Consider the following 27,073-nt stretch of genomic DNA (forward strand, 5'->3'; position numbering starts at 1 on the left):
TTCTGATATGGGTCTTATTTCTTTTAAAATCTGCATTTTAAAAGTTTATTTATCTGTTTATACACAACATTGTTCCAGAAAGGGATTAAGGTGGCTTAAAAGACTCTATAAAATACACGAAGGAATTAGTAATAGAAGGACCAGGAATGAAGCATATGCAAAATGCATATGCAATCCTACTCCTTTACTCTGGGTGAACCGACCACAGATCTGGCTCTAAGGTTTTTAGCAGGAAGTCAGAAAAAGAAACTTAATTACATCATTTGCAGTATCCAAAAAACAAAAACAAATCAATTACTCATGCAAAGCAGTGTTATTCCTAATATTAAGACAGAGAAAAATTTCTCTTGAGAGGCTTTATAAAGAGGTCAGTGAATGATGTAATTAATAATCAGTGTTCTCAGTAGCAACCTAATGGGAGACCAAAATTTAATTTCATAGGGTTCTTTCTTCAATACAGGCTGATGGCATCACATCACATCAACTTTTTCTTTTTTCTTCAGGGAAAGCAATTTTATCATGACTCCATAGAAGTCTTGAAACTCTAAAATTCTATTCAACACTTTCTGAATAGTTGTGTTTATTCTTCTTGGCAGAGCAAACATAGTTTATCAGATGCACGCACGGTATGAATCATTTCTTTAGACAATTGAGAGAATTAGACTACAAATCATTCATGCTATTCAGATACTTAACGGTTTTTTCTTAACAGCCAAGCATTCCGCCGCTCCCCCCGCCCCGCCCCCTTCTGCAAAAGGAACCTTTCTTGTTTCCATTTGGTGCCATGGCTTGGGTGAAGGTTTCAGAGTGGTTAAAAAGTTGCCTCCTGGCTGGAGGCAGCGGCTCTGGCAGAGATTTCGGGACCAGGGAAAGCAGAGGGGTCCAGCCAAGGCCACCAGATTCCGGAGATGCCTAGTCGCGCTGGCAGGAGAGCCTTGGAAAGAGATACTCGCCCAGCCCGGCCTGGGGGCGGCCAGCCTGCACAGGTTGGTCAAGTGGACGCCCATCTTGACACGCTTCTTGACGAGCTCCTCCTCCAGGAAGTGGTGCTCCAGGAACTCGGAGAGCTGGGCATCTGCGTTCGCAGAACCCAGGACGTGTAGATCCTAGAGAGAGCCTGGTTTGGGCTCTTCTCGGGGGCCGTGGCGGCCTCCGTGGCTTCCAGGGCGGTGCTCCACTCCTCCGGGGCCAGCACCTGCCGGTCCTGGATCAGGGCGCGGCCACCCCACTGCTTCCGCGCCTCAAGGAAAAGCTCAGCACCCTTGCACTTCTCTTCGGCCAACGTCCAGAGGAAGCGGCCCACACCTCCCAGAGCCACGTCGTTGCCTTTGAAGTAGAAGCTCCAAGAGGTAGGTGGAGGAGGCCCAGAGGTGTGGCTGATGGCAGCCTCCTTGGTGGAAGAATTGCGCCGGATCTGGGTGCTCACAGTTAGTTAGCAGTGAGGACTTCTCTCCACTGTAGCTGTGAGGCTGGTCCTGGAAGCAGGGTATATGGGGCTTATTTTTCTATCCAGCATCTTGCTAACCGCGTGTGTTACTTTTAATGATTTCTCTGTAGAGTCGGGGCTCATATCTGTGAATGGTGACTTTTGTCTTTCTAGTTCTTAAGCTTTTCTTTTTTCCTCTCACTTTCTGCTTGTATTCATTAGGCTCTTCAGTAGAAAGATGAATAAAAGTATCACTATTAGACACCCTTTCTAATTTTAAAGGGCATGTTTCTAAAGTTTCTATTAACAATGATGCTACCAAAACGTACGTTAAATCCGTTTCACCTGCCATCACTAATCAAAGTCGTTTTGAGACTCGAAGGTCTTCTTGGCTACACTTATCCCAAACAGTAAGGTGTCTGCCCAAGTTGTTTTCAGGAATTTGGAGTCAGCTGGGTATAGTTTGAGCTGAGCTGGATAAGTCTGGACCACTGACCCACCAACTAGGCATTCAAGGGTGGTTGCTTGGTGACATTTTTGACATCAGAGGAGTGAAAACTCTACCCTTAAAACTTGCATAGGCCTGTAGCCTAGTTAACATGCTCAGAATGGCAGAGTCTATACCTCTTTCCAGTCATCTTTCTCCACACTCCCCATGCCTTGGACCGCCCTGTGTTTTTATTCTTTATCCCATAAATAACTGAGCTCCTTGCCTTGGGGAGGCAGAGCTGAGACTGGTTTTCCTGTCTTGTAGCTTGGCTATCTTGTGTATAAATTCTCTCTTGGCTGCAAACCTCAGCATCTCAGTGTTTTGTCCTGCTGGACTTCAGGCAAGACAAACCTTGTTCAGTAACAGTACTGTTTGTGTGACTTTGGTATTTGCCCTTTTTGAAAGCTTAGTTTCTATTTTCAGTTGCTAAGAGCTTTCTTGCTTGCCTATCACTTTGTTTTTTTAAAATCATGAGTAAGTGTTGGATTTTACTAAATTATTTTTCTCTATCTATTAAAATGATCTTTTTAATTGGTAATGTGATGAACAAAATGTATATATAGTTTTCTAAGGTTAAACCAAATTTACATTCCTGTGATAAACCCAAGTCGATCACAAGGTGCTAACTTTTTTAAGCACATTACTATATTTGGGTTGTTCAGTGTTTTGTGTACATTTTCATGACTAAGGTTGGCTTGTGGTTTTCTCTTGTCCATGCTTCTGCTCCGTCATGTCTGACTCTGTGACCCTTTGGACTGTAGCTTGCCAGTCTCCTCTGTCCATGGGATTTTCCAGGCAAGAATACTGGAGTGGGTTGCTATTTCCTCCTCCAGGGGATCTTCCCTACCCAGGGATCAAATCCACATCTCCTGTGTTTCCTGCATTGCAGGCAGATTCTTTACCACTGAGCCATCCGGGAAGTTTGTAATTAAGACTATGCACAAAGCTTGCTGCCTCTTCAGGTCTTTGCTTAAATGTCACTGTTCATCTTAATAAGGCCTCTCTGCCCCCATTTTTCGGAGAAGGCAATGGCACCCCACTCCAGTACTCTTGCCGGGAAAATCCCATGGACGGAGGAGCCTGGTAGGCTGCAGCCCATGGGGTCGCTAAGAGTCGGACACGACTGAGCGACTTCACTTTCACTTTTCACTTTCATGCATTGGAGAGGAAATGGCAGACCACTCTAGTGTTCTTGCCTGGAGAATCCCAGGGATGGGGGAGCCTGGTGGGCTGCCGTCTATGGGGTCGCACAGAGTCAGACACGACTGAAGTGACTTAGCAGCAGCAGCCCCCATTTTTAGATATTGTAATTGTAAACTCTGCACTGTAATTCCTCTTCTTTCCCTAGACCTCTTTCCCAGGTACTTTTGTTAGGCACTTACCTCTTTTTAATGTAATAGTATATAGTTTGATAATTTACTAATTCTTGGCATCTGGTCCCATCACTTCATGGCAAATAGATGAGGAAACAGTGGAAACAGTGGCTGACTTTATTTTGAGGGCTCCAAAATCACTGCAGATGGTGATTGCAGCCATGAAATTAAAAGACGCTTACTCCTTGGAAGGAAAGTTATGACCAACCTAGACAGTATATTGGGAGAAGGCAATGGCACCCCACTCCAGTACTCTTGCCTGAAAAATCCCATGGACGGAGGAGCCTGGTGGGGTGCAGTCCATGGGGTAGCGAAGAGTCGGACACGACTCAGCGACTTCCCTTTCACTTTTCACACGTTGGAGAAGGAAATGGCAGGCCACTCCAGTGTTCTTGCCTGGAGAATCCCAGGCACGGGGGAGCCTGGTGGGCTGCTGTCTATGGGCTCACACAGAGTCGGACACGACTGAAGTGACTTAGCAGCAGCAGCAGACAGTATATTTAAAAAGCAGAGGCATTACTTTGTCAACAAAGGTCCATCTAGTCAAGGCTATGGTTTTTCCAGTGGTCAGATATGGATGTGAGTTGGACTATAAAAAAGCTGAGTGCCGAAGAATTGATGCTTTTGAACTGTGGTGTTGGAGAAGACTCTTGAGAGTCCCTTGGACTGCAAGGAGATCCAACCAGTCCATCCTAAAGGAGATTAGTCCTGAGTGTTCACTGGAAGGACTGATGTTGAAGCTGAAACTACGATACTTTGGCCACCTGATGCGAAGAGCTGACTCATTTGAAAAGACCCTGATGCTGGGAAAGATTGAGGGCAGGAGAAGGGGATGACAGAGAATGAGATGGCTTGGTGGCATCACCAACTCAATGGACATGGGTTTGGGTGAACTCCAGGAGTGGTGATGGACAGGGATGACTGGCGTGCTGCAGTCCATGGGCTCACCAAGAGTTGGACACAACTGAGCGACTGAACTGAACTCCCATTAGAATATAAATTCCAAAGGACCAACAGAATTGTCTATAGTGTGAGGAAGAGATCTAATTTCATCTTTTTGCAGATGCCTATCCAGTTATCCCAAAATCATTGACTAAAAAGTCAATCTTTGTCCCCAGTGACTAATAACACTTCCTTTATTAAATACACTAGATTTCCATAGAGTTGGGTCTATTTCTGGATATTTTGTTACTGGTTTATCTGTTCATGTATCAGTACCACACTGGATTATACAAATTTATGAGTTTATTTTAGTATCTTTTAGGCTACTTTCTTCCCCTCAGAGCTATTCTTTTTCAGGGTTTTTTCTAACTAGTGTTGGGTTATTTTAAAAACATGAATTTTAGCATCATCTTGTCTCTCTCCAAAAGAGAGGGGAAACCAGATATTTTATTGGGATTGCATTAAAATTTGTAAATTAAGGAAAAATGACATTTTGGTGATGTTGAAATGTCCTAAGAAGGAAAAGGGATGTCTTTCCACTAGTTCAAGTTTGCTTTTGCATCTTGATGAAGCATTTACAGTGTTTTGAATATAGATTTTGAATGTTTCTTATTTAGGTTATTCCTAAATATTTCATCATTTTTGTAGCTAGTATAACTCAGGTTTGTTTCCATTTCCATTATATCTTCTAACTTGTAATCATTTGTGTGTATGAAGACTTGAGGTTTTTTAATTTTTTATTCTTAATTTTTATTGGAGTATAGTTGCTTTACAGTGTGTTAGTTTCTGCTGTGCAGCAATCTATATTATTTTTTGTTATATTTCTTTTTTTGAAAACTTTTGAGTTTTGTGTGTTACTTTCATGTCCTGCTACCTTATAAAATTAATGTTTGAGTTTATTCACTGAGTCTCTAGAGTTCTCCAGATGTATTTGCATGTCATCTTTAAATAGAGATAATTTTACTTCTTTCTGATTCCTATGTCTCTGTTTTCTCATCTAAATTTCACTGGCTAAAGCCTTCTGTACAATGTTAAATAGTAGTGAAGGTGGTGGTCAATTTTTCTTTGTTGTTTAACTTAGTAGGAATACCTCAGGCATTTCTCCATTATTTTTTTTAAAATTTTAATTTCTTTTAACACCAAAAACATTTCTTACTGGGGTATAGCCGATTAACAATGTTATGGTAGTTTCAGGTGAACAATGAAGGGACTCAGTCATATGATGACTTTATGGTTGAATGTTTTAAATGATTATTAGATTTCTTTCAAAAGTTTTTTTTAAACATCCATAGAGATAATAATACATTTTTTCCCTTATACCATTATTTTGGTAAACTATATTAAAATGTTAATATTAATCTATCTTTGCATTTCTGGAATGAATTCTAGTTGGCTATAGTGTATTATTTTCTTGTAGTATTGGAGTTCAGAATTTTTGCATTAACATTTATAAGGGATGAAAGTGAAAGTCTCTCAATCATGTCCGACTCTTTGCGACCCCATGGACAATACAGACTATTGTATTCTGCAGGCCAGAATACTGGAGTGGGTAGCCTTCCCCTTCTCCAGCAAGTCTTCCTGACCCAGGAATCGAACCGGGGTCTCCTGCATCGCAGGTGGATTCTTTACCAACTGAGCTATCCGGGAAGCCCAATGGCCCGTAATTGTCTTTTATGTTTGCCCTTAACAAGTTTTGATGATAATGTTATACTTGCTTTATAAAAAGAATTTTAAATTTTTGTTTTTCATTTTCTATGCTCTGAAACAACTTATTAGTATTGGAACTCTTTGGTGCCAAATGTTTGAAATTCTTTTGTGAAACTTTGTGAACCTGATGATATCATGTATATAATGACTCAAAAAGAAATTATTTCTTTTGTAACAGTACTGGGCAAGTGAACAGGTCCTTGGGGCAGTTTCCATAGGACCACAGTTCCAATGTAGTCAGTCAGGGGCCCATGCTGGTGGAAACTGCAGTGTTCAACATGTGACTTACAAGTTTGCCCTGGAAGTGGTTGCCATCCCAGACATCTAGAAGGGGAAAAGAATATGGAGGTTGTTATGAGCGAGGCTTGGAAGTGGCACAGATTATTTCTGCTCACATTTTATTGGTTAGAGCTCAGTCACCTGGTCAACACCTAGCAGCTGGGAAGGCTGGCAAATGCTGCCAAGCTGAGGACCCAGGAAAGGACGAATGAGTATTTAGGTGAGTAGCAATCACTGCTTCCTATTAAGAGGAATTCCAAAAAGAATCTTAGAAGTTAAGTATCATATTATTCAAGGAGAAACTCCATAAAAATGTTTTAAGATGTGGAAAATCTAGGAAAAATTAAATTTGGCTCTGCCACTTATTTGGAGGAAATGGCAACCACACTCCAGTATTCTTGCCTGGAGAATCCCATGGGCAGAGGAGCATGGCAGGCTACAGTCCATGGGGTCACAAGAGTTTGACACAACTTAGTGAATAAACCACTGCCACTTATCAACTATGATACCATGGTCAAATGACTTTAAGCCTCCATTTATTTCTTCACTAACATAATTGCCGTAAGAATAGTATTTATCTCATAGAATTTTTTATTTTAAAAAGTGAAGTAGGGGGACCTCCCTAGTGGTCCAGTGGTTAAGATTCCATGCTTCTGCTGTCTCTGGTCAGAGAAGATCCACATGCCACAGGCTGCGGCAAAAGAAAAAAGGGGGGGGGAATGATGCATAAAAAATCTTAGTAGGCACTCAGCATATAGCAAATAGTAGATATAAGATATCAACACTGATAATATAATGGGTACTTGAGTCTCTGGTATACTATTTCCCGAATATCAAACACCAACACCGGAAATATTTAACATAAAAAATAAAATTTTTATTTTAAAAATTCAAATGTTTTATCAACAAATGGAGATTTCTTTTAGATGTAAAATATAACAGTTCTTTCAATATCAGTTGCTTAGATTATATAGAATGTCACAAGGAATTTCAGTCTTTGAGGAAGTATTTCTCAAAAAAGATCGAGAAGTTGGCAGCTATTTAATGAAAAGGAAAATTGCATGCATAGTCTGGTTTGGAAGAACCCTATGGTAGTCACCCTGCTCTCACAGTCTTAAAACTAGTCTCACACACGTTGTCCCATCCAGTTCCACCTATGATTGGCAAGTTTATGTTGATTTGTATTAAGTTTAGTGAACTGACTCTGCACATCAAACAGAACAGCTTCCTAGATATCCCTTTAACTGGAGAGTCCTTCTCCTCTAAGGCCCCCTAGGAGAGCTTCAGGACAGCTGCCAGGCCCCTCCCACTGTGTCTCTTCCTTGCTCGCCTTCCCACTGTACCTCAGGTTTTCCGTTTCCCCATTACCCTGGTTCTTCCCTTTCCAGTCCTTCTATCACTTTCTTTCGTAAACAACATAACTTTCTCATGCTTTTGCTGCATCCCCCCCATAACTGCACTCACCAAAACAAAGGAGCCTCCTAAGAAGGTTTGAAAAGGACAAGATTATATATAGCTAGTTGATATTTTTTGCAATCACAGTTTAAAAGAAAGCTTAATTTGGAAAATTGAACTTGGCAGACATTCCAATCAGCCTTGATAATCGGCCTCTTGGTCACCCCTGTTCATTCACTGAGTACTATGACATCTGGCACAGTCTTCTCAGCTTGACTCTTTCCCTCTTCCTTTAGCCTCTGAGTTCTTTAAATGGCCCCCTACCCCTGCACTCCACGCAAAGTCCTCCAACTCCTATGGATGCACCTGAAGCAATTCCACCTTCAAAATTCCTTTCAGATATCCTGCTGCCACTGCTAAGTCACTTCAGTCGTGTCCGACTCTGTGCGACCCCATAGACAGCAGCCCACCAGGCTTCCCTGTCCCTGGGATTCTCCAGGCAAGAACACTGGAGTGGGTTGCCATTTCCTTCTCCAATGCATGAAAGTGAAAAGTGAAAGGGAAGTCGCTGAGTCGTGTCCGACTCTTCGCGACCCCATGGACCTCAGCCTACCAGGCTCCTCTGTCCATGGGATTTTCCAGGCAAGAGTCCTGGAGTGGGGTGCCATTGCCTTCTCCTCTTCAGATAGCCTACCCTCAGACCAATTCCTCCTACCTTGCCAGCTTATTCAGTTTCATCTGTTCCCACTGTAACCATCTGCCAGATTCACCAGAACTTGCCATCCTTTACCTTTTTTACTTTTCCTCTCTTCATGTCTTAGATTCAGAGTCCATCATTTCACTCAGTTTCTTGCTAATAACTACCTCTGCTGCCACTGCATTTGTCTGGCAAAGTGTTGCTTCTGCAGAAATTCAGTTATCTTTTCTCTGTGCCTACCCTCAACTTAGGCATCTCAGAATAAACTTACCCAATGGGGCAAATGTGTAACATATAAATTTACGAGTCCTAGCTTCAACTGAGCCCTCAGCATTGCCCCCAGACTGTTCCATTTCCCTCTAGCTTATTCATTCTCTCCAGTAAGCCTTTTCTACCCTATTTCATGTTCAACCCTGTCACCTCCCTTCATGCTTAGTATTTGATCCTCTTCATATTTTTTTCCTGAGGAAATAGTTCAGACTGAAACCTCCAAAACTCCTGCCACCCAGCTACAACCTCCCTGCATCTTGGCCATGCATTCTTCCTCTTAGACTTTTCTGTGATCTGGGACTTCCTTGATGGCTCAGGGGTGAAGAATCCACCTGCAATGCAGGAGACACAGGAGTCGTGGGTTCAGTCCCTGGGTTAGGGAGACTCCCTGGAGGCAGAAATGGCACCCCACTCCAGTACTCTTGCCTGGAGAATCCCATGGACAGAGGAGCCTCGCAGCTACAGTCCATAGGGTCGCAAAGAGTCAGACATGACTGAAGCGACTTCGCATGCATGCCTGCCTGTGATCTGAATTTTATGGCATCTTGTCTTCCAAGAATCTTACTTTATCCATTATTTCTCTTTTTCTCAGCTCAGTCCCTCCTATTAACATTTGTTGTTGTTCAGTTGCTAAGTCATGTCTGACACTTTGTGACCCCACAGACTATAGCACACCAGGCTCCTCTGTCCTCCATTATCTCCTGGCGTTTGCTCAGATTCATATCCATTGAGTTGGTAATGCTATCTAACCATTTCATCCTCTGCTGCCCCCTTCTCCTTTTGCCTTTAGTATTTCCCAGCATCAAGGTCTTTTCCAGTGAGCTGACTCTTCGTATCAGGTGGCCAAAGTATTGGAGCTTTAGCTTCAGCATCAGTCCTTCCAATGAATATTCAGGGTTGATTTTAGAATTGGCTGGTTTGATCGCCTTGCTGTCCAAGAGATTCTCAAGAGTCTTCTCCAGCACCACAGTTCAAAACCATCAGTTCTTTGGTTCTCAGCCACCAACTCTCACATCCGTACAGGATTACTGGAAAAACCGTAGCATTGACTATATGGACCTTTGTTGGCAAAGTGATGTCTTTGCTTTTAATATGCTGTCTAGGTTTGTCATAGCTTTTCTTCCAAGAAGCAAATGTCTTTTTATTTTATGGCTGCAGTCACTATCTGCAGTGATTTTGGAGCCCAAGAAAATAGTCTATCTCTGCTTCCATTTTTCCCCCATCTATTTGCCACGAAGTGATGGGACCAGATGCCCTGATCTTCATTTTTTCAATGTTGAGTTTCAAGTCAGCTTTTTCACTCTCCTCTTTCACCTTCACCAAGAGGCTCTTCAGTTCTTCTTAATATTTACAAATAGTCAAATCTCTCATCTTAAAAAATTCCTGAGCCTTATTTCCAAGCAAACTGCTGTGCTCCTATCTCTTTCTCTTATCTGCCAAAATTCTAGAAAGAATTATCTAAGCTTGTTGCCTCAATTTCTTTTCCTCCCATGTGTGCTTTAAGCCACTTTAAGCCAACTTTGACCCCTCCTACTAATTTGAAAAGGTGTTCACTCAAATGACCTCCACGTTGCTGAATCCAGTGGGCATCCTCTGGTCCTCACTCACTTGACTCTGAACAATAGTCAAAGTAAACTTCCACTCCTTTCTTCTCTTATGCTGTCTTTCTTCGATTTCCATAGTTATACATTCTCTTGTTACTCCTCTTTTGGAAACTTCTCAGGACATTACTAACTCTTCCTCCTCTAATGGACCTTTAGATGTTGGAGTTCCCCAGGAATTGGTTTTACTTGTTTTTTTCCTCTCAGTTTGCACTATGCTAAATGTTTTCATATATACATATGAGTTCAAATACCAGTTTTTCAAAGTATGGTTCAGAGGCCAACCTGTATCAGGAACACTTGCAGAAGACGAAGTGGGGCACGTGCTGGAGTGGGAGAAAGGAATGTTGAAGTTCAGATTCCCAGGCCCCATCCACAGGCTACTAAACTGTGTGGGCGGAGACTGGGAATCTGCATTTTAAATTCATTCTCCAGGTTATTACCATGCTAACTAAAGTTTGGAACCACTAATTTGATTTGTCACATTAACAAGGGCAGCTCAACATCTCCATCTGCTGACTTATTAAAACCATTACCTATTTTCTCAAATGTTAGGAAACTTAAAAATGTGGGGGAAAAAAAACAAGAACAAAGGAGATGAAAGAATTATCTGCTTTGTGAATAATCAAGATTGGGTTATGTCATCTTTTGACTTTCCTAGCTCCAAATGAGATCTATATTTGGGTTTCAATTTTTAATCCATATCCCACTGTTAATAAATATGTAAGCACTAGAATGACTGTTTCATCATATAGTCTCCTAAAATGGAGCTAGGCATTTAAAGGATTTTCAAAATTAGCTTTCCTGGAATTGGCTGATAAAAAGCATTGTACTTTCCATGAAAAAATTTAACATGGGTCATTATAATTCTACCTAATATTTACTGTTAAATTATTCTAGTTACAAAGTATTCATTCTAAAACAACTTTTAAAAAATAAATAATTTATGAAGGAAAGGAAATTCACTCATAATCTCATTACCAAGAGACAATTTTAAGTTTGGGGTATTGTTTCCTTTCTTCTCTACATATATGCATTTTCCCCCAAATAAATTAAAAGTATGTTTTGACTTTTGTACCTACCAGTTCTCCAACAATTTTTCCTGGTTTTAATCATGTATTTTTACCTCTTTAAGATTTGGCAAAGACTTCAGGATTTTATTGACTGATCACACTTAACTAACAAGTTCAAGTCTCAGGGCTAGTAAGACTGCATTGTTAATACTTCTCCATATATGTTGTTGTTGTTGTTCAGTTGCTAATTTGTGTCTGACTCTTTGTGACCCCATGGACTACAGCAGACCAGGCTTCCTCCTTCACTATCTCCCTGAATATAATTGCCCAATTATTCCCTCTAATTACCTGGATTCCTGACAAAATATGAATAATTCTTTCATCTCCTTTGTTCTTCTTTTTTCTAATTGTTGCAAATTTTATTATTGAAGTATAGATTTGTAATATTGTGTTAGTGTCAGGTGTGTAGCATAGTGATTCAGTGTTTTTGCAGCTTATATTCCATTATAGGTTATTACAAGATAATAGGTGTTATTTCCTGGCCATACAGTATATCCTTGTTGCTTAGCTATTTCATTTATAGTAGTTTGCATCTATTAATCCCATACCCCTAATGTGTCCCTTTCCCCTCACTTCTTCCCTTTGGTACAAGTTTGTTCTCTGTATCTGTGAGTCAATTTCTGTTTTGCATATACATTCATTGGTATTTTTTTTTTTTTTTAGATTCCATGTATAAATGATATCATATAGTATTTGTTTTTCTGTCTGATTTATTCTCTTTTTGAGAGCACATTTTTTTGGAGGGGTGGGGGCCATGCTGCTAGGCTTGTAGGATCTAAATTCCCCAGCCAAGGATTACAGGCCCATGACAGTGAAAGCATTGAGTCTCAACCACTGAACCACCAGGGAATTCCCTACACCACATCTTTTTTATATTTATTTAATTCTGGCTTTGCTGGGTCTTCGTTGCTGCTCCGGCTTTTCTCCAGCAGCAGAGAGCAGGGGCTTCTCTCTAGTTGTGGTGCTCGGGCTTCTCATTGCGATGGCTTCTGTTGTTGAAGAACACGGGCCGTAGCGTGCGCTGGCTTCAGTAGTTGCAGCTTTGCGGCTCTAGAGCACAGGCTCAGCAGTTGTGATGCACGGGCTTAGTTGCTTTTTGGCATGTGCGATATTCCTGGACGAGGGATCAAAGCCTGCACTGGCAGGTGGATTCTTTACCACTGAGCCACTGGGGAGGCCCACCAGATCTTCTTTATCTGTTGATGGGCACTGGGGTTGCTTCCTTTTTTTTTTTTAACTATTGTAAACAGTGCTGCTATGAACATTTTGATGCCTATATCTATTTGAATTAGTGTCTTCATTTTTTTTTCTGGGTGTATACTGAGGAGTGCAATTGCTGGATCAATGGTATTTTGATTTTTAGATTTTTGAGGAACTTTCATACTGTTTTCCATAAGGGCTACACCAGTTTACATTCCTATCAACAGTGTATGAGGGCTCCCTTTTCTTAAAAATCAACATTTTGCTATTTGTAGACTTTTCGGTAGCTATTCTGACAGGTATGAGGAGATATCTCATTGTGCTTTTGATTTGCATCTCTCTAATAATTAGTGATGTTGAGCATTTTTTCATGTGCCTCTTGGCAATCTGTATGTCTTCTTTGGAAAAACGTCTATTCATAATCTTCCCATTTTCTTGATTGGATTGTTTATTTTTTTGATAGTGTATATTTTGGATAGTGACCTTTTGTCAGTCACATTGTTTGCAAACATTCTCTTCTGTTCAATTTTGAATGGTTTCCTTGGCCTTGCAAAAGTTTGTTTGCTTTCATTTCTTTTGACTTAGGAGACTGATCCAAGATAACAAGGCTACAATTTATGTCAGAGTGTTCTGCCTGAGAGTGGTCCAGTGGTTAAAGCTCAATGCTTCCAAGTCAGGGGGCTAGGGTTTGATCCCTGGTCAGGGAGCTAAGATCGCGCATGCCACAAGGCACAGACAATATTGCTTTTAGGAGTTGTCTGTATTGTTTTTTAGGAGTTTTATGGTTTCAGGCTTCACATTTAGGTTTTTAAACCATTTCATTTTTGTATATGGTGTAAGTCTGTTTCTGTTTTGTAGATTGGTTCGTTTGTGTCATATTTTAGATCCCACATATAAGTGAATATCATATGGTATTTGTCTTTCCCTTTCTGACTTACTTCACTTATTATGATAATCTTTAAGTCCATAAAAGATCTAGTTTCTATTCCCTTCCTCCATGTTTTGTTTTTCATATCATATTTTATATCCTCATGCTTATCCCTTTACAGTTTATTGTAGTCATAGTTGCTTTTTGATTTTTAAAAATGTTTAAATCTATGTACTGACTTATTTAAGTGATCTTCAATCCTTACTACATATGTGTCTTTCCTATTAGGATTTTTTTCCCTTTCAGAGAAGACCCTTCAACACTTCTTTCAGGGTAGGCTCAATATTGCTGACTACTTTGTTTTTGCCTGTCTGAGAAATTCTTTCTCTCTCCATCTATACTAAATGATAATCTTGCAGGGTAGAGTATTCTTGGTTGCAGATTTTTCCATTTTAGACTGAATGTTTTGTTACTCTCTTCTGACCTTCAAAGTTTCTGCAGAATAATCAGCTAATGGCCTTATGTGACTTTCCTTGTGTATGCCTCTCTTCCTCTCTTGCTGCCTTTAGAATTCTCTTTAACTTTTGCCATTTAAATTATGATATGTCTTGGCGTGGGTCTGTTCGAGTTCATCTTTTGGGGGACCCTCTGTGACTTTTGTACCTAAATATGTTTCTTTCTTTAGGTTTGGTAATTTTTCAACCAAAAGTTCTTCAAATACATTTTCAATTTCCATCTCTCTTCTCCTTTTGGAGTCCCTTATAATGTGGATATTGGCATATCTTATACTGTCATATTTTATACTCTTACGTTGCCGTGGGTTTTCTTTCAATCTGTGCCTTTCTGCTGGCTGTTTCAATTGGGTGATTTCCATTATTCGATCTTCCAGATCACTCATGTGTTCTTCTGCATTATTTAGTTGTCTGTCATTACTTCGAGTGCTTTTTATCCCAGAAATTGAATTATCTATTTTTTATTAAGCTTTAAGTTTCCAGTTTCTTGTTAAAATTATCTGTATTTAGATTGATTCTCCTAATTCAGTTAGCATTTTTATTACCAACATCTTGAATTCATTGTGTGGTAGACTGATTATCACTGTTGCATTATTTTTTCAGGGGTTTCCTCTTACTCTTTTGAGAGTAATCCCTCTGCCTTATCATTTTACTCACCTTTCTCCATTTCTATGAATTTAGGTTAAACAGTTATCTGTTGTCTTGATGGGATGTTTTTCTTTGAGAGCATCCCTGGGTAGACTTCGTGTGCCCAGTGTCTGGTGTGAGGGCTGGATTTGACGTAGATGCCAGCCACCCCTTTCCTCAATGTTGTACTGTCTACTTGATAGGGAGTGTGGCTGGTGTTGGCAGAGCTAGAGCCTGCACAGATGAGATAGACTTCCTCTCTGCTCAGTGGCAGGGGTGGGGGTCTGTTCCCAAGTGACTGCACTGCCCTGAGGGTCACACTTGAGCTGGCTCTGCTCCATTTAAGGGTGTTTTTTCCTTCTCCCTGCACTGGGGTCTTTGCCCCAAAGGAAGGTACAGTTGATATAAGTGAGTATAGCTCAGAGGCCCCATGTGCTGCCTGCATAGGTGCCTGCAGCTCTGCTCAAATGTAGCCCAAGGTCGCATCTTCTCCCCGACTCTGGTTGTCACCGATCTAGAGCAAGGTTATGGTGTGGAATGGGCAGGGCTAGAGCATTCGCTTGGCTGGGGCTTGTGGTATTCTGGTTGTGGGAACTGAAGCAGCCGGGACACTGTCAGAAGTGTGGCTTGCATCTCTGATGAAGTTGGAGTAAATGCCAGTGGCCCACATCATAATCCCTAGACCACTTCTGCATCCTAGATCTTTGCCCAGGACCTGGCTGCCCTAGGCCCAGTACCAACTGGTGGTGTGGAGTGAGAGAGGCTGGGATGGTCATTCAGCTCAGACTGGGGAGCACGGTGAGACAGCAACCATTAGGGTAGACACCACTGGATCTGGGGACACGCCAGTGCCCTTGTACTTCTCAGGAGTGGAGTCTAGTTTACTTCTCTCCTCTGCATGAGATGCCTAGCTTGTGGCTTGACCCACTCACTCCCCAGGCAGGGCATGTGTCTGCCCTTGTGATCACCCCTCCCCTTCTTTGTGAGTCCCATCCCAGGGCAACAGGTCTCTACCCGAAGCTTTCTTTTTTGTTCCACCCCACCACGTGGGAATCCTTCTTGCATCCTTAGTGTACAGGAATTATTCTGCCAATTCTGTTTTCTATGAGAATTGTTCCACACATAGATGTAGTTTTCATGCGTTTGTCGGGGGAGGTGAGCTCCACATCTTCTTACTCCATCTTGATCCCCCTCCCTCTTTAGTCAGTGGGGCTGTAGAGTCTTGTCAAGGTCATTTGAAAGCCTAAACATTATATCCCTTATTCCTTTAGTCATAGTCGTAGCTAGTCTTACAGAAACTTTCTTAGTAGATCAGCTATTGGTGAGGGAACCTGGAGGTACAAGGAGGTATGACAGGTAAGGAGAGCACAAGCACGGGTAAAACTGTAAGAACAGCATCTATAAGGGAACAGAGGCATAAAAGTGCCCGACATGTTTTGGAAAATGAGATGTGTGTGGCCAGGGCAGGGGAGTAAAAGGCAGCAGGAAGATCAAGAACTTGAGACTAATTGTGAAGCATTTTGGATCACTTATTTCATGACAGCTACTGTATTCTGTATTGATGCTTTCCATACATTTCTTTGAATCTTTTCAATAATGAAAAAATTATAAGGTCCACTGTATTCTTGCTTTCAAATATGGCAGTTTGCCTTCAACTTGACTCAATAATCTAGAAACCTGGTTGTTCACATGTACCCAATCTCTGTTCCATGAAGCTGGAGTGGTGTGTTTTTATTAGCCCAACACCCCTCCCCTCCTTTTGGTAAAAGTCTGCATATTCTGGCCACAGATGTGTGGACAGAACTTAGAGTAAGCCAATCACAGTAACTCATCTCCACCAGGGTTTTCACTACCTGAGTCAGAGAGGAAGCTTCCTGCCTCTCGGGGAGATTGGGGCCAGGAACTGCCACTTCTCCACGGTGGGGAGAAATGCTGACATGCAGAGAAGGGCAGGGATGGGCAGTGCTGAGCCATGGTTCTTCAGGGTATGTCTCCTGTACCCTTCTTTTCCTTAAGCAACTTGTTAGATTTGTGCATTTAGCACATAAAATGTGTTCAGTAAACAGAGCTGTTATCAAGGCAAATGGGAAAGAGGAGCAGTTAGACTGATAAGAAGCCCTTCACCTCCCCTGTCTTCTTGTCTCTAGGAAGTCTAGGATTTACTTTAAAATATACCAATGAAGAAAAATAGTAGAGCAAACAAATTGGCAAAAATGTTGAAAACTATTGATAAGTGGGGAAGTTATTATCCTAGACGCTCAATTATTTCTTAGTCTCAACGGACCGTGCTTTATTTTTTTTTAATTTTTAATTGGAGGATAACTGCTTTACTGTGCTTTCTTAAAAAAAAGATTATCATGCAGTTTCCTTTTTTGGTCCTACTGATGTGAATTACACCGATTTTCAAGTGTTGGCCAACCTGCATTTTCTAATGTTTCAGTTGGAATTCTTATGAGGTAGACTGCCCTATGGTTTTCCTTTCTTGTTAAAATTCTTGAAGACACGTGACTGCCCATGACTTCTGAGGCTCCTTTGTTCTACTGATTCTACTGAATCATTAGGTAAATGATTCTATATTGTAATTCTGTTATCCATCTCATTATCTATTAAGCTCCAAATAAAGTGTAGATTATGTTCACCTAACCAGAAATCTCCATCACACCCAAATGTTCATTTCTTGAACTCTTCTAGAATTATTCACTTTAAGAATGATACCCAGATAACCTCTAAATTTTTACCAAATAAATCCTATTTAGAACTTATTTTCCCTCATATAATGACATTCTCCAGGTAGTAATACTATCAACCTGTCCTTCACTATTTTCCACTTAATTTCAGTCATGGAAACTTAACTTCCACTTAATGTTTAGTCGCTAAGTCATGTCCAACTCTTTTCTAACTTGATGGACTACAGCCCACCAGGCTCCTCTGACCCTGCGATTTTCCAGGCAAGAATACTGGAGTTGCCATTTTCTTCTCCAGGGGTTCTTTCCACCCAGGAATCAAACCTGCGTCTCCTGCATTGCAGGCAGATTCTTTATTACTGAGCCACCTGGGAAGCCCCTGACATGCCATATAAGCACTCAGATGATTGCTGAATCTAGATAAACTCAATCCTCAAAGATTAAAAATTAAAGCATCAGATAAAATTTAAGTTTTTATCTTCAGTTTTTGAAATACGTAACTCTTACAGCACAAACACAAGTTATTTACACGTTCTTTTTACAAAATGTGTATGCCATTTTGAAAGAATACTGTTAAGATCATGATCTAAAATACCTGTCAAGAGTTCAAAAAGGACCCATGGAATCTGGTCTTCATAAATCCACAGTACAATGACATAAAACACGGCTGAACATCAAGGGTTACTTACACGTAAGAATACTAATTCTGTATCATGGCCTATGGCCTGTTTTTGTACAGCTGCAAGTTAGACATGGTTTTGACATTTTAAAAAGATTATTAAAACAAAAGCTTTAAACAAAGAATATGCAACACAGACCCATGTGGCCAGCAAATATTTACTCTCTGTGGCATTTTAAAGAAAAAGTTTCCTGACCCTGCATTACATGAAGCTGATTGAGAGACAGCTACTGGAATATACTGATGAGTATTTTAAAAAATACACCACTGTTATGTGCCAGTACCATTAGCACTACTCATTTCTAAAATGAGGCACTTCTTTTTCAATATGTACATTTTCAAAACATAATTACATCTAGGAAGTAGCTCTGCTACTTAACTCTAGCCCTTTGTAATCAGGTCTCCACATAAAATCACAGTATTCTTAGGGGCTGAAGAAAACAAGCACAAATATCAGATGTCTGCCATTGAGTTCATAAGTCATGGCAAGTAGGTTACGATCACATAGTCTTCAATGTTAATAAAACTTGTAATTTAGATATTGTCAATAGGATGTGTTACTGCTGCATTATTTAAATAATATCTATAAAAACATGTTACACATCCTAATTCATTGTTTTTGAAAGGAAGAATAACTTAGTTAACTTAGTAGCTACTTTAAAAATGAGAGATGGAAAAAAGGAAACACCCCCCCCCCCAAAAAAAAAGGTAAAACCACAGCAAAAAGCTTTGGAATGCAAAAGACTGGGGACTCTTAGCAACAGCACTCAAGGAGGCTTAGGCATCTCATTTAGCTAGCTGATCAGTTCCCATAGCAACCTCTGTCTCTCATCCATGAGCCACTTCATTTCAAGAATGACAGACAGGTCCATGAGCAAATGTTTTAGAAATAAAACCAGAGCTGCTCAACACGCAAGTCTTCTCTGTGTGGGTTAAGCAGTTCCTGGTCAGCAGGATATGTTCACGCCAGAAGTACTGTACTGGGTGTTTTCCCTTCTGCAGGCTAAGCTGGCTGAGCATCACATCGTGAAGACATCTCTGATGCCGAGTTTTCAAACGCTCAGTGAATGCTGAGGTAGATTTTCTGATGGAGATCTTTTATACCCTGATTCGATCAGGACTCGCGTCTTTGTGTATCCTCCTCCTGGGAAATATCTTCCGCTTAAGTGCAATTAACTAAAAGATGAAAGACAGAAGATAAATTGTAATTCTCCAGGTTGACAAACTTTAACTTTCTTGCTGAGGGTCATATGACCTTTATCTTTTCCCTAGCCCTATACATAAAGAACAGACAGCAAACAAGGCTCCATCATTCCTCCCCTCAAAACAAAACTAATGGCTTTTTATATTTCCCAAGTTTCTTTAAGACCTATAAAAACTACATATTTTTATATAACAATTACCACATGTATTTATTTTCAAGATGTCTGTCAAGTCTTTCCACTGAAGGACACTGACTCTTCTTCACCCATCAGGATACTCTCTCTGGGTCTGAAAACAACTACACGTGTTATCACTTCATGGGAAATAAATGGGGAAACAGTGGAAACAGTGTCAGACTTCATTTTTGGGGGCTCCAAAATCACTGCAGATGGGGATTGCAGCCATAAAATTAAAAGACACTTACTTCTTGGAAGGAAAGTTATGATCAACTTAGATAGCATATTCAAAAGCAGAGATATGACTTTGCCAACAAAGGTCCATCTAGTCAAGGCTATGGTTTTTCCAGTAGTCATGTATGGATGTGAGAGTTGGACTGTGAAGAAAGCTAAGCGCCAAAGAATTGATGCTTTTGAAGTGTGGTGTTGGAGAAGACTCTTGAGAGTCCCTTGGACTGCAAAGAGATCCAACCAGTCCATTCTAAAGGAGATCAGGCCTGGGTGTTCTCTGGAAGGACTGATGCTAAAGCTAAAACTCCAATACTTTGGCCACCTCATGCGAAGAGCTGACTCATTGGAAAAGACTGATGCTGGGAGGGATTGGGGGCAGGAGAAGAAGGGGACAACAGAGGATGAGATGGCTGGATGGCATCACTGACTCGATGGACAGGAGTTTGAGTGAATTCCACGAGTTGGTGATGGACAGGGAGGCCTGGCGTGCTGCAATTCATGGGGTCACAAAGAGTCGGACACGACTGAGTGACTGAACTGAACATGTGTAAGCTAGAATTTTAATTTTTTTTTTTTAAAGAATTCTATCACCATTGTTTTCCTGTACTTAGTAATCATATCAACAGTCATTGGGCATTACTTGTATTTTCAAGTTTATGAATAGGCTGAAATGCAAAAGTTCATCTATGACTTAGTAGATTAGAACTTGGAATACATACTTCTAACAGAAACAGTTTATCCAAGATACATCTGAAATAGAAAACCTGACCACTGTTAGAAGAAAGTTTCAATGAGAAAAATGTGTTCTTTACGGTTTGAATTTCTAATCCTCCATCTTGAGGTGAGAGCTGGCTGGTGCCTGCATGGACTACAGTGTTCTGGACGAGCTGGATTCCTGGGCAGAGGAAGGGGCAGCCTTGGCTTGTTTGTGAGTATGGTAGAAGGTAAGGAATTTGATTCAAGCAGGTAAAGAAGAAGGTGCCAGGGAGGAGAGGGGATTTATTCTTCCTTTCCCCCTCCTCCTGCTGGTATAAACAACAGTAAGCAAAGACCCTCTTGTTCCTTCCATGGCCTCCAGCTGCTCCTTTCAGCCAGCACACAGCTGACCCACAGGCTCCTCACTGGACTCTGTTCTAAAAGCAGGCACAGCATAAGATTTCTTCCTAAGATTTTTACTTGCCAAGAACAATGGCGACATAATCAAGAGTGATGTTTCTATTCCCTGGGAGGTGGACAAAGGTGAAACTGCTTGCCTGCCAGACCTTTCTTTCCTGAGTTTCCTTCCATCCACAGCAGGAAGCCTGGGAGTGTTTATCCTAAAGCTCTCAGTTCTCAGGCCGCCGCTGCCTCCTCAGTGTAACTTAACTCAGTGAAAACATCCCACTGTGACTGCCAGATAAGCCTCACTCCAGCATCACCAGGAAGGAGGCTGAGGTGGGTTCACCTGCCCAGCACAGGTCAGGTCAGCCCGACACTATTCCCCCTTCCTTGAATCCTTTTTCTTCTTTCTGAGAATTTCCATCTGCTGTGGCCTGAAGAGGATTCTCTTATTCCTCTTCTGACCTCACAAATCACCCTCTTACTTCCGGACTGTCCCGTGAAGGAGGCTGTGTGCTCGCCTGCCTGGGGAAGAACTGCCAGCAATTCAAAGAAGAAACATAAATGGGAGAGGATGGCCTGGCGCACAAGCCAGGCAGCATCGCCAGAACTGGGGGAGGCCTGCAGATAAAGACACTGTGGTCTCTTTTAGAAAGATTAAAAGAAAGAAAATTGGAGACCCATAAAAAATTAGTATCAGATGCAGATTCTGGGTGTTTTTTTGGGGGGTTTAAAATAGTTTGACTTGTAGACCTCAGGCTAAAACTGAAAAGCTCTATTTACTGAACTCCATGAACAAAGAATATTGGTAATAGGTTTAGAAGATAGATTTAACTGACTGCTGCCTGAATAGAAATATTTGAAATATGAAATAAGAAATATTTGACATATGAGCTATAAGCCAATAGGAGAAATAAACATTTTCTTGTTACGAATTTATATCATTTTCTTTAAAAAAATATTAGATGCCAAGAAATTGACATCCACATAAAATTGATAAAACTTACCTGTTCAGCAAAAAATGAGAATACAGTAAACATAATCAATGTTGCTAGCACACAGTGAGTCCAGAACTTCAACTTGTCTCGATACGCCCGCCTATTCAGAGAAAAAAGAAAGCAAATATGTAGTTCTGTGTAGGGTTTTACTATCATTAACTAGTAAAACTAACTATGTAGTATTACTAGTTTAGCAAACTATACTAGCTTAACAAAAACAATGTTGTGGAACACAAAAACAATGTCTGAAGGCAATTCTAAGACGTTAACATAATTATACATTTCCCATGTGAGTTCAGATTTTTCATTGTTATAGTAAATATTTGAATCAGTAATAGTTCCGGCCAGCTTGGCAAGGCTGGTCACCACCACACAGTGGCTTGAGCACCTAGCCTCCGCCCTCAACCCTGCTGGACTGTTAAAATCCTCTAACAGAGCTCAAGTGAAGCACTTGCACTTCAGCTCTTAGTGGAAGCATCACCTGGCAGCTGCAAGCAGAATTTGGGGCCATGTCTCAAGTCTCATAGGAACTGAGCTTAGAACTGCTCTTTCTTGACCCTAAAAGAAGTTTTTGGAGCTAAGATCTTCATGTCTGCTATTCAAACTGATGGTAAAGTGTGTGCAACTTGACTGTCATATTGAATTAGGGCTTCCCTGGTGGTTCAGTCGGTAAAGAATCTGCCTGCAGTGCGGAAGACCTAGGTTCAATCTCTGGGTTGGGAAGATCCCCTGAAGGAGGGCACGGCAACCCACTCCAGTATTCTTGCCTGGAGAATCCCCATGGACAGAGGGGCCTGGTGGGCTGCAGTCCATGGGGTCACAAAGAATCGGACCCGACTGAGCGACTAAGCACAGCACATTTATTCATGCAGTCACCCAGTAAACACTTCCTGTGGATAGACAAGTGATGAGGAGAGGTCCCTGCTCTAAAGCACGTGTGAACCTGGGGAGGTGCTGATGTGCAGATAACCAGCCACCACACAAGGCGGACAGAAATACCTATTATCAAAAGCAGTCTTGCAGAGAAACAGTGAAATGAGGAGTGCATCAAACAGATGGTGACGCTTCATTTCAGCCTTGAAGTGGGGCAGGAAAGCCTGTGGCTGAGAAAGCGGAGGAGCATGAGCAGAATGGCAACCCAGGCCCTGCAGAGCCGAGTCCAGTCTGGCCTGGCGGACACAGCAATGCGCAGCCAAGAAACAGCAGGTGGGTGTGGAGTGCAGTTGTTCTGGAAAACCACACACTGTGGGTTGGACACAATGCTCTAATGGGAAGGGGGATGATATATAGCATATGTGTGTGTGCACACGTGACAATCGGGGTGGCTGTTTGAAGGTCACAAGCAGGTGACCAGAGGCAGGCAGTCCAGTTAGTCCAGGCAAAGGAAAGAATGAGGGCTGGATGAGGGCAGCGAGGATGGAAGGAAACAAGCAACATAAGAGAGGATGGAATGAGGATGGAATCAGACTTGGTGAGAGGATAGTAAGGATAAAGGTAGGGTGGGGTTGGGGGGGTGTGGGACATGGGGAAGTATGGCAGGTTTCTCGTCTGTAATTTGGAAATAATAATTTTTTATGAAGATTAAATAAATGCTTAACATAAGGCTTATAAGATATGCTAACAGCCTCTGCTGAGAAAGGGGAGAATTCCAGAGTCATTCATAGCTGTCTGGTAGGGGGTGTCTCCAACCCAAGCCACATATTCAAAATGGTACCCTCCCCTGTACTGTTCTTCCTCCTGTATTTCCTACAGTAAGAGGATCAACAACCAGCTCAGAGAGAAAATCACTCACTTCTATTCCTGTAACTCTCATCTCATCTGTGGCAGTCAGAGTAGCACTTTTCATTGTAGAATAAATATACTACCCAGCACAGTGTTGGCTGTACAGCAGGTACTCAAGAAACAGGGAAGCCACTCTGATGGCAATGATGACAAATAAGGCTCAGCAGATGTACTGGGCCAGTTAGATCAATAAAAACTATACATGTCTTTTTACAAAGAAATTAGAGAAAATAACACCGCAAAGAAACTTCATCACTCTAAAAAAGAAAAACATACGTGTATATGAAACATGGACACTTACCATTCCTGCAGCTCATGCATATGAAGGAAACGGTTTCGATACTCCCTTGGCAGCTCAAACTGGGATGGGATGGGGAACATGGATTCGTAGAAGTCCCTGAGAACAGCCTTCACTGTCTGGGCATCTTTATGGTTGTGGTCAATGTTGTCATTCAGACAGACAAACTTCCTGGAGACAACAGAGACCCAGGGTTGTTATTGGTTCTTATGAGGATGATCCTTACCTAACAAAACAAGAAGTGTGGATTTGGAATATGTTTTAAATGGACTTATGTCCCAAGTTGTGGCATTTACTGATTATAATTCTCTGGGGGAATAACAGTCTGTAAAATTTCTCCTTAGATATTTCTCTCCTGTAAAACCAGAAGAACTAGGGATGAGAGATAATTTTGAATATGCCTTCTAGCTATAGGAGTACATTATTTTAATTGCTGTTTGGGGTTGGCACATGTCCAGTTTAGTGTTAACTGACTGAAGCATTCTGTTAACATCCAGGGAAAAAACTAGTAAGTGCCTACAACTAAGTTCTCTGAACTGACAGAGTTACATTACTAAGAACTGTCATGTAGATAGCTGAGATAGAGATGGTTCCTTATAGCTACAGATTTTATGAGGTTGATGACTTCTTAATATTGACATGTCTCCAACTAGGCTGTATGATGAGTTCTAGCAAAAAGTAGATTACAGCGGTGCTTCCCAACTTGTTTCAAGTTCCTTCAAGGCAAAAGTCAATAAGTTGAGCCAGTAATAAGTACCGGCCCATTAAAACAGTCGGTAGAGATAACACCACTTTTGAATTATGTTTAAATTTTGTTTTTACAATTTTATCAAGTATAATAAAGTCCTCAGATCCTGTCACCAACAGGAAATACAGAAGACACAGGAACACATTAGATAACGGGGAGACAATCAGAAATGTCCAAGGTTCAGGAAATCTACAGAATATGTAATCTGATTTCCTCATGTGCGTGCATTTTAAGTTGCTTCAGTTGTGTTGGACTCTGTGACCCCATGGACTGCAGCCTGCCAGGCTCTTTTGTCCATGGGATTCTCCAGGCAAGAATATTAAAGTGGGTTGCCATGCCTTCCTCCAGGGGATCTTCCTGGCCCAGGGATCAAACCCATGTCTCTTACGTTTCCTGCACTGGCAGACAGCTCTATACCAATGCACATGCAAAAATGTATACGGATTAAAGAAAAAGAGAGAGAGAGAGATGGGGGAACCTATAGACATAATTGTAATGAATGGACTTGATACCATTTCAAGCCAACAAAGTTAAAAACATAAATGCTTATAAAAGACAATGGGGGAAAAATGTGTACAGAGGCCAGATAGGTTATCATGTTAAGGAATAAATAATGGTATTATGGTTATTTTCAAAAAATCCCTTTAGAGATATATACTGAAAATTTTACAAAAAAAAAAAAAAAAAAAGGATACAGTGACTGAAATTTACTTTAAAATAACCGGGAAGTAGTAGTGAAGGAGTGGGTGTGTTCAGATGAAACAAGATCAACTAGTTGCTTCTTACTGAAGATGAGTGATGAGTAAGTGAAAGTTCATGGCCCTATCTCTTCTTTAAACTTGGGGAATGCTTTCGATTAAAGGATATTAAAGAGTTATGTCCATCAGATACAGTGCAGGAGCCCTGACTGTTTCCTAGACTAAAAACAAAGAACAGCTAAAAAGGGCCTTTGGAGGCAACTTGGGAAATTTGAGTATAGACCATCTGTTTGATGGTATTATTTAGTTGGTGTTAAGGTTTTTGGATATGTGTGAACAGTCCTATGGTATAAACAAGAATGACTTTGTTTAGAAGACCTATGCTATGATAATGAGGGTAAATTAGCGTGTCGTTGTCTGCAACTAATTTTCAAATGGTCCAGCAAACAAAAGAAAAACCAAACCTATGTGTGCGTTAGTCTGTATAGAGAGATGAAGTGAGAGATCAGACATAACAAAACACTAAAAATTTAAGAGTCTGAGTTTATTGTACTATTGTTTTCAGTCTTTCTGTATCTTCAAAATTTTTCCAACAGTTGGGAAAATGTAAAGAAGAAAAGTATGGGTGTGAGACAAAGAGAATGTGTGGCTGCAGGGTAACCAAAGCAGACCATGTGGGGCACCCAGCACACACTCCCTTCTGTTTCCCAAGAGAACTTGCACTTTGCTCAGTATTTCTCCCCGTGAACTGACTCAAAGGGAGGCAACCTCACCTGACCCAGAGTCAGCTTCTGACTAGTATGAGTCCCCTCGTCACAGACACTGGTGTGGAAATGGTGGGGGGAGGGGGGGGCGGGGAGCGGGGCGTACAACACATGATACACAGGGAGGGACAGTCCCCTGCCACCTCAGAACATGGCTGTGTCTGCAGGGACATAAGAACTGTGGCACAGGCCTACCTCCACCCTGGATGAGCGACATAAGGAGGGCAGCAGAGCCCAGGTACAACTGCCTATCCCAGACTCCCTGTTAATGCGATAAACCTGTCCTTAACACCAGTCAGTCAAAAGGCAAGTTTTCCACTCCTGACTTTAAAGTGAGCCTCAGAAAAGTAAAACAGAGGAGCTAAAAATGGTAAAATCTGTTCAGGTCCATGGGAAGGATCTGAGCCTAGTAGACAATGCTGGAAAAGCCTGTCTTGTCTTGGATCTTCTTAGCAAAACCCGAACCCTTTAAGTTACATGAAGATGTCTGTGAATTTTCTCACCCAGTGACTTTTAAACTAGCACAGGACATGAAAGTGTTTTCTAACACTAAGTTCTCACTTGGTTTTACTACAGATAACCTATGACTGAGTGAGCACATTAACAGGATGGGGGAAGCAAAAAGCAAGTATCAAAACTGGCTCTTAGTTTTTAAAAAATGAGAGCAGGGTATTCTGAACAGAGGGAGGAGCATATACAAAAAGCTGCAAACTGGGTGGTTCTTAATTATTATGACTTATTGTTTTCTTAGCTTGTGGGAAATGTTATTTTGTAGGAAATAAAATATTTTATGAATATACTATGTAAGTGTTAAACATTTTCATTTTTCTTAAAATTCTACACCTCCTCCCCACCCCACCCAAAAGAAACGAGAATGAAATTTTAAGGAAAAATTCCCTGGCTTTAAAATGCCTGGAAATTTTACACTTCTGATCATGTATAATTAAAATCGTAATGTAAATGAGGTGCAACTGAAAACTTCCAAAAGCATTTAAAAGACTCAGTTGAAAACATTCAACTTCACGTACCAATGGTCTTTTCTCAAGAAACTACTTCTATTTCCCATTGAAATTCAAAACTCAAAATGCAGATTTTTAACCAATTTTATCAAACTAGGGCAATTGTTGGAGGTGAGGGTGGAATTTTACAGGGCTATGTAAAGCTGAACACTTCATTAATTCCCCAAAGAATGACTGCAGTTTGCTGGATTAATTTTCACAACTATGGTAGCATTCCTTTTTCCTCAGAAGCTAA

The 27,073-nt window shown here is 41.1% G+C and overlaps 1 protein-coding gene across 2 annotated transcripts in view; it reads right to left on the reverse strand.

The window, feature by feature from the left end:
• GNPTAB (N-acetylglucosamine-1-phosphate transferase alpha and beta subunits) overlaps nt 17,605-27,073 on the reverse strand; it is an 84,917-nt gene continuing 75,448 nt past the window's right edge. For both annotated transcript variants that reach the window (XM_018048177.1, XM_018048176.1), the window contains 3 exons: nt 23,613-23,780; nt 21,539-21,629; nt 17,605-18,999 (listed from right to left, as the gene is read on the reverse strand). In XM_018048177.1, the coding sequence (XP_017903666.1) occupies nt 18,922-18,999; nt 21,539-21,629; nt 23,613-23,780 (337 nt within the window). In that variant the 3' untranslated portion in view covers nt 17,605-18,921. The remainder of the gene's footprint in view (nt 19,000-21,538; nt 21,630-23,612; nt 23,781-27,073) is intronic.

This window comes from Capra hircus, chromosome 5 (assembly GCF_001704415.2).
Source record: "Capra hircus breed San Clemente chromosome 5, ASM170441v1, whole genome shotgun sequence".
NCBI lineage: Eukaryota > Metazoa > Chordata > Mammalia > Artiodactyla > Bovidae > Capra > Capra hircus.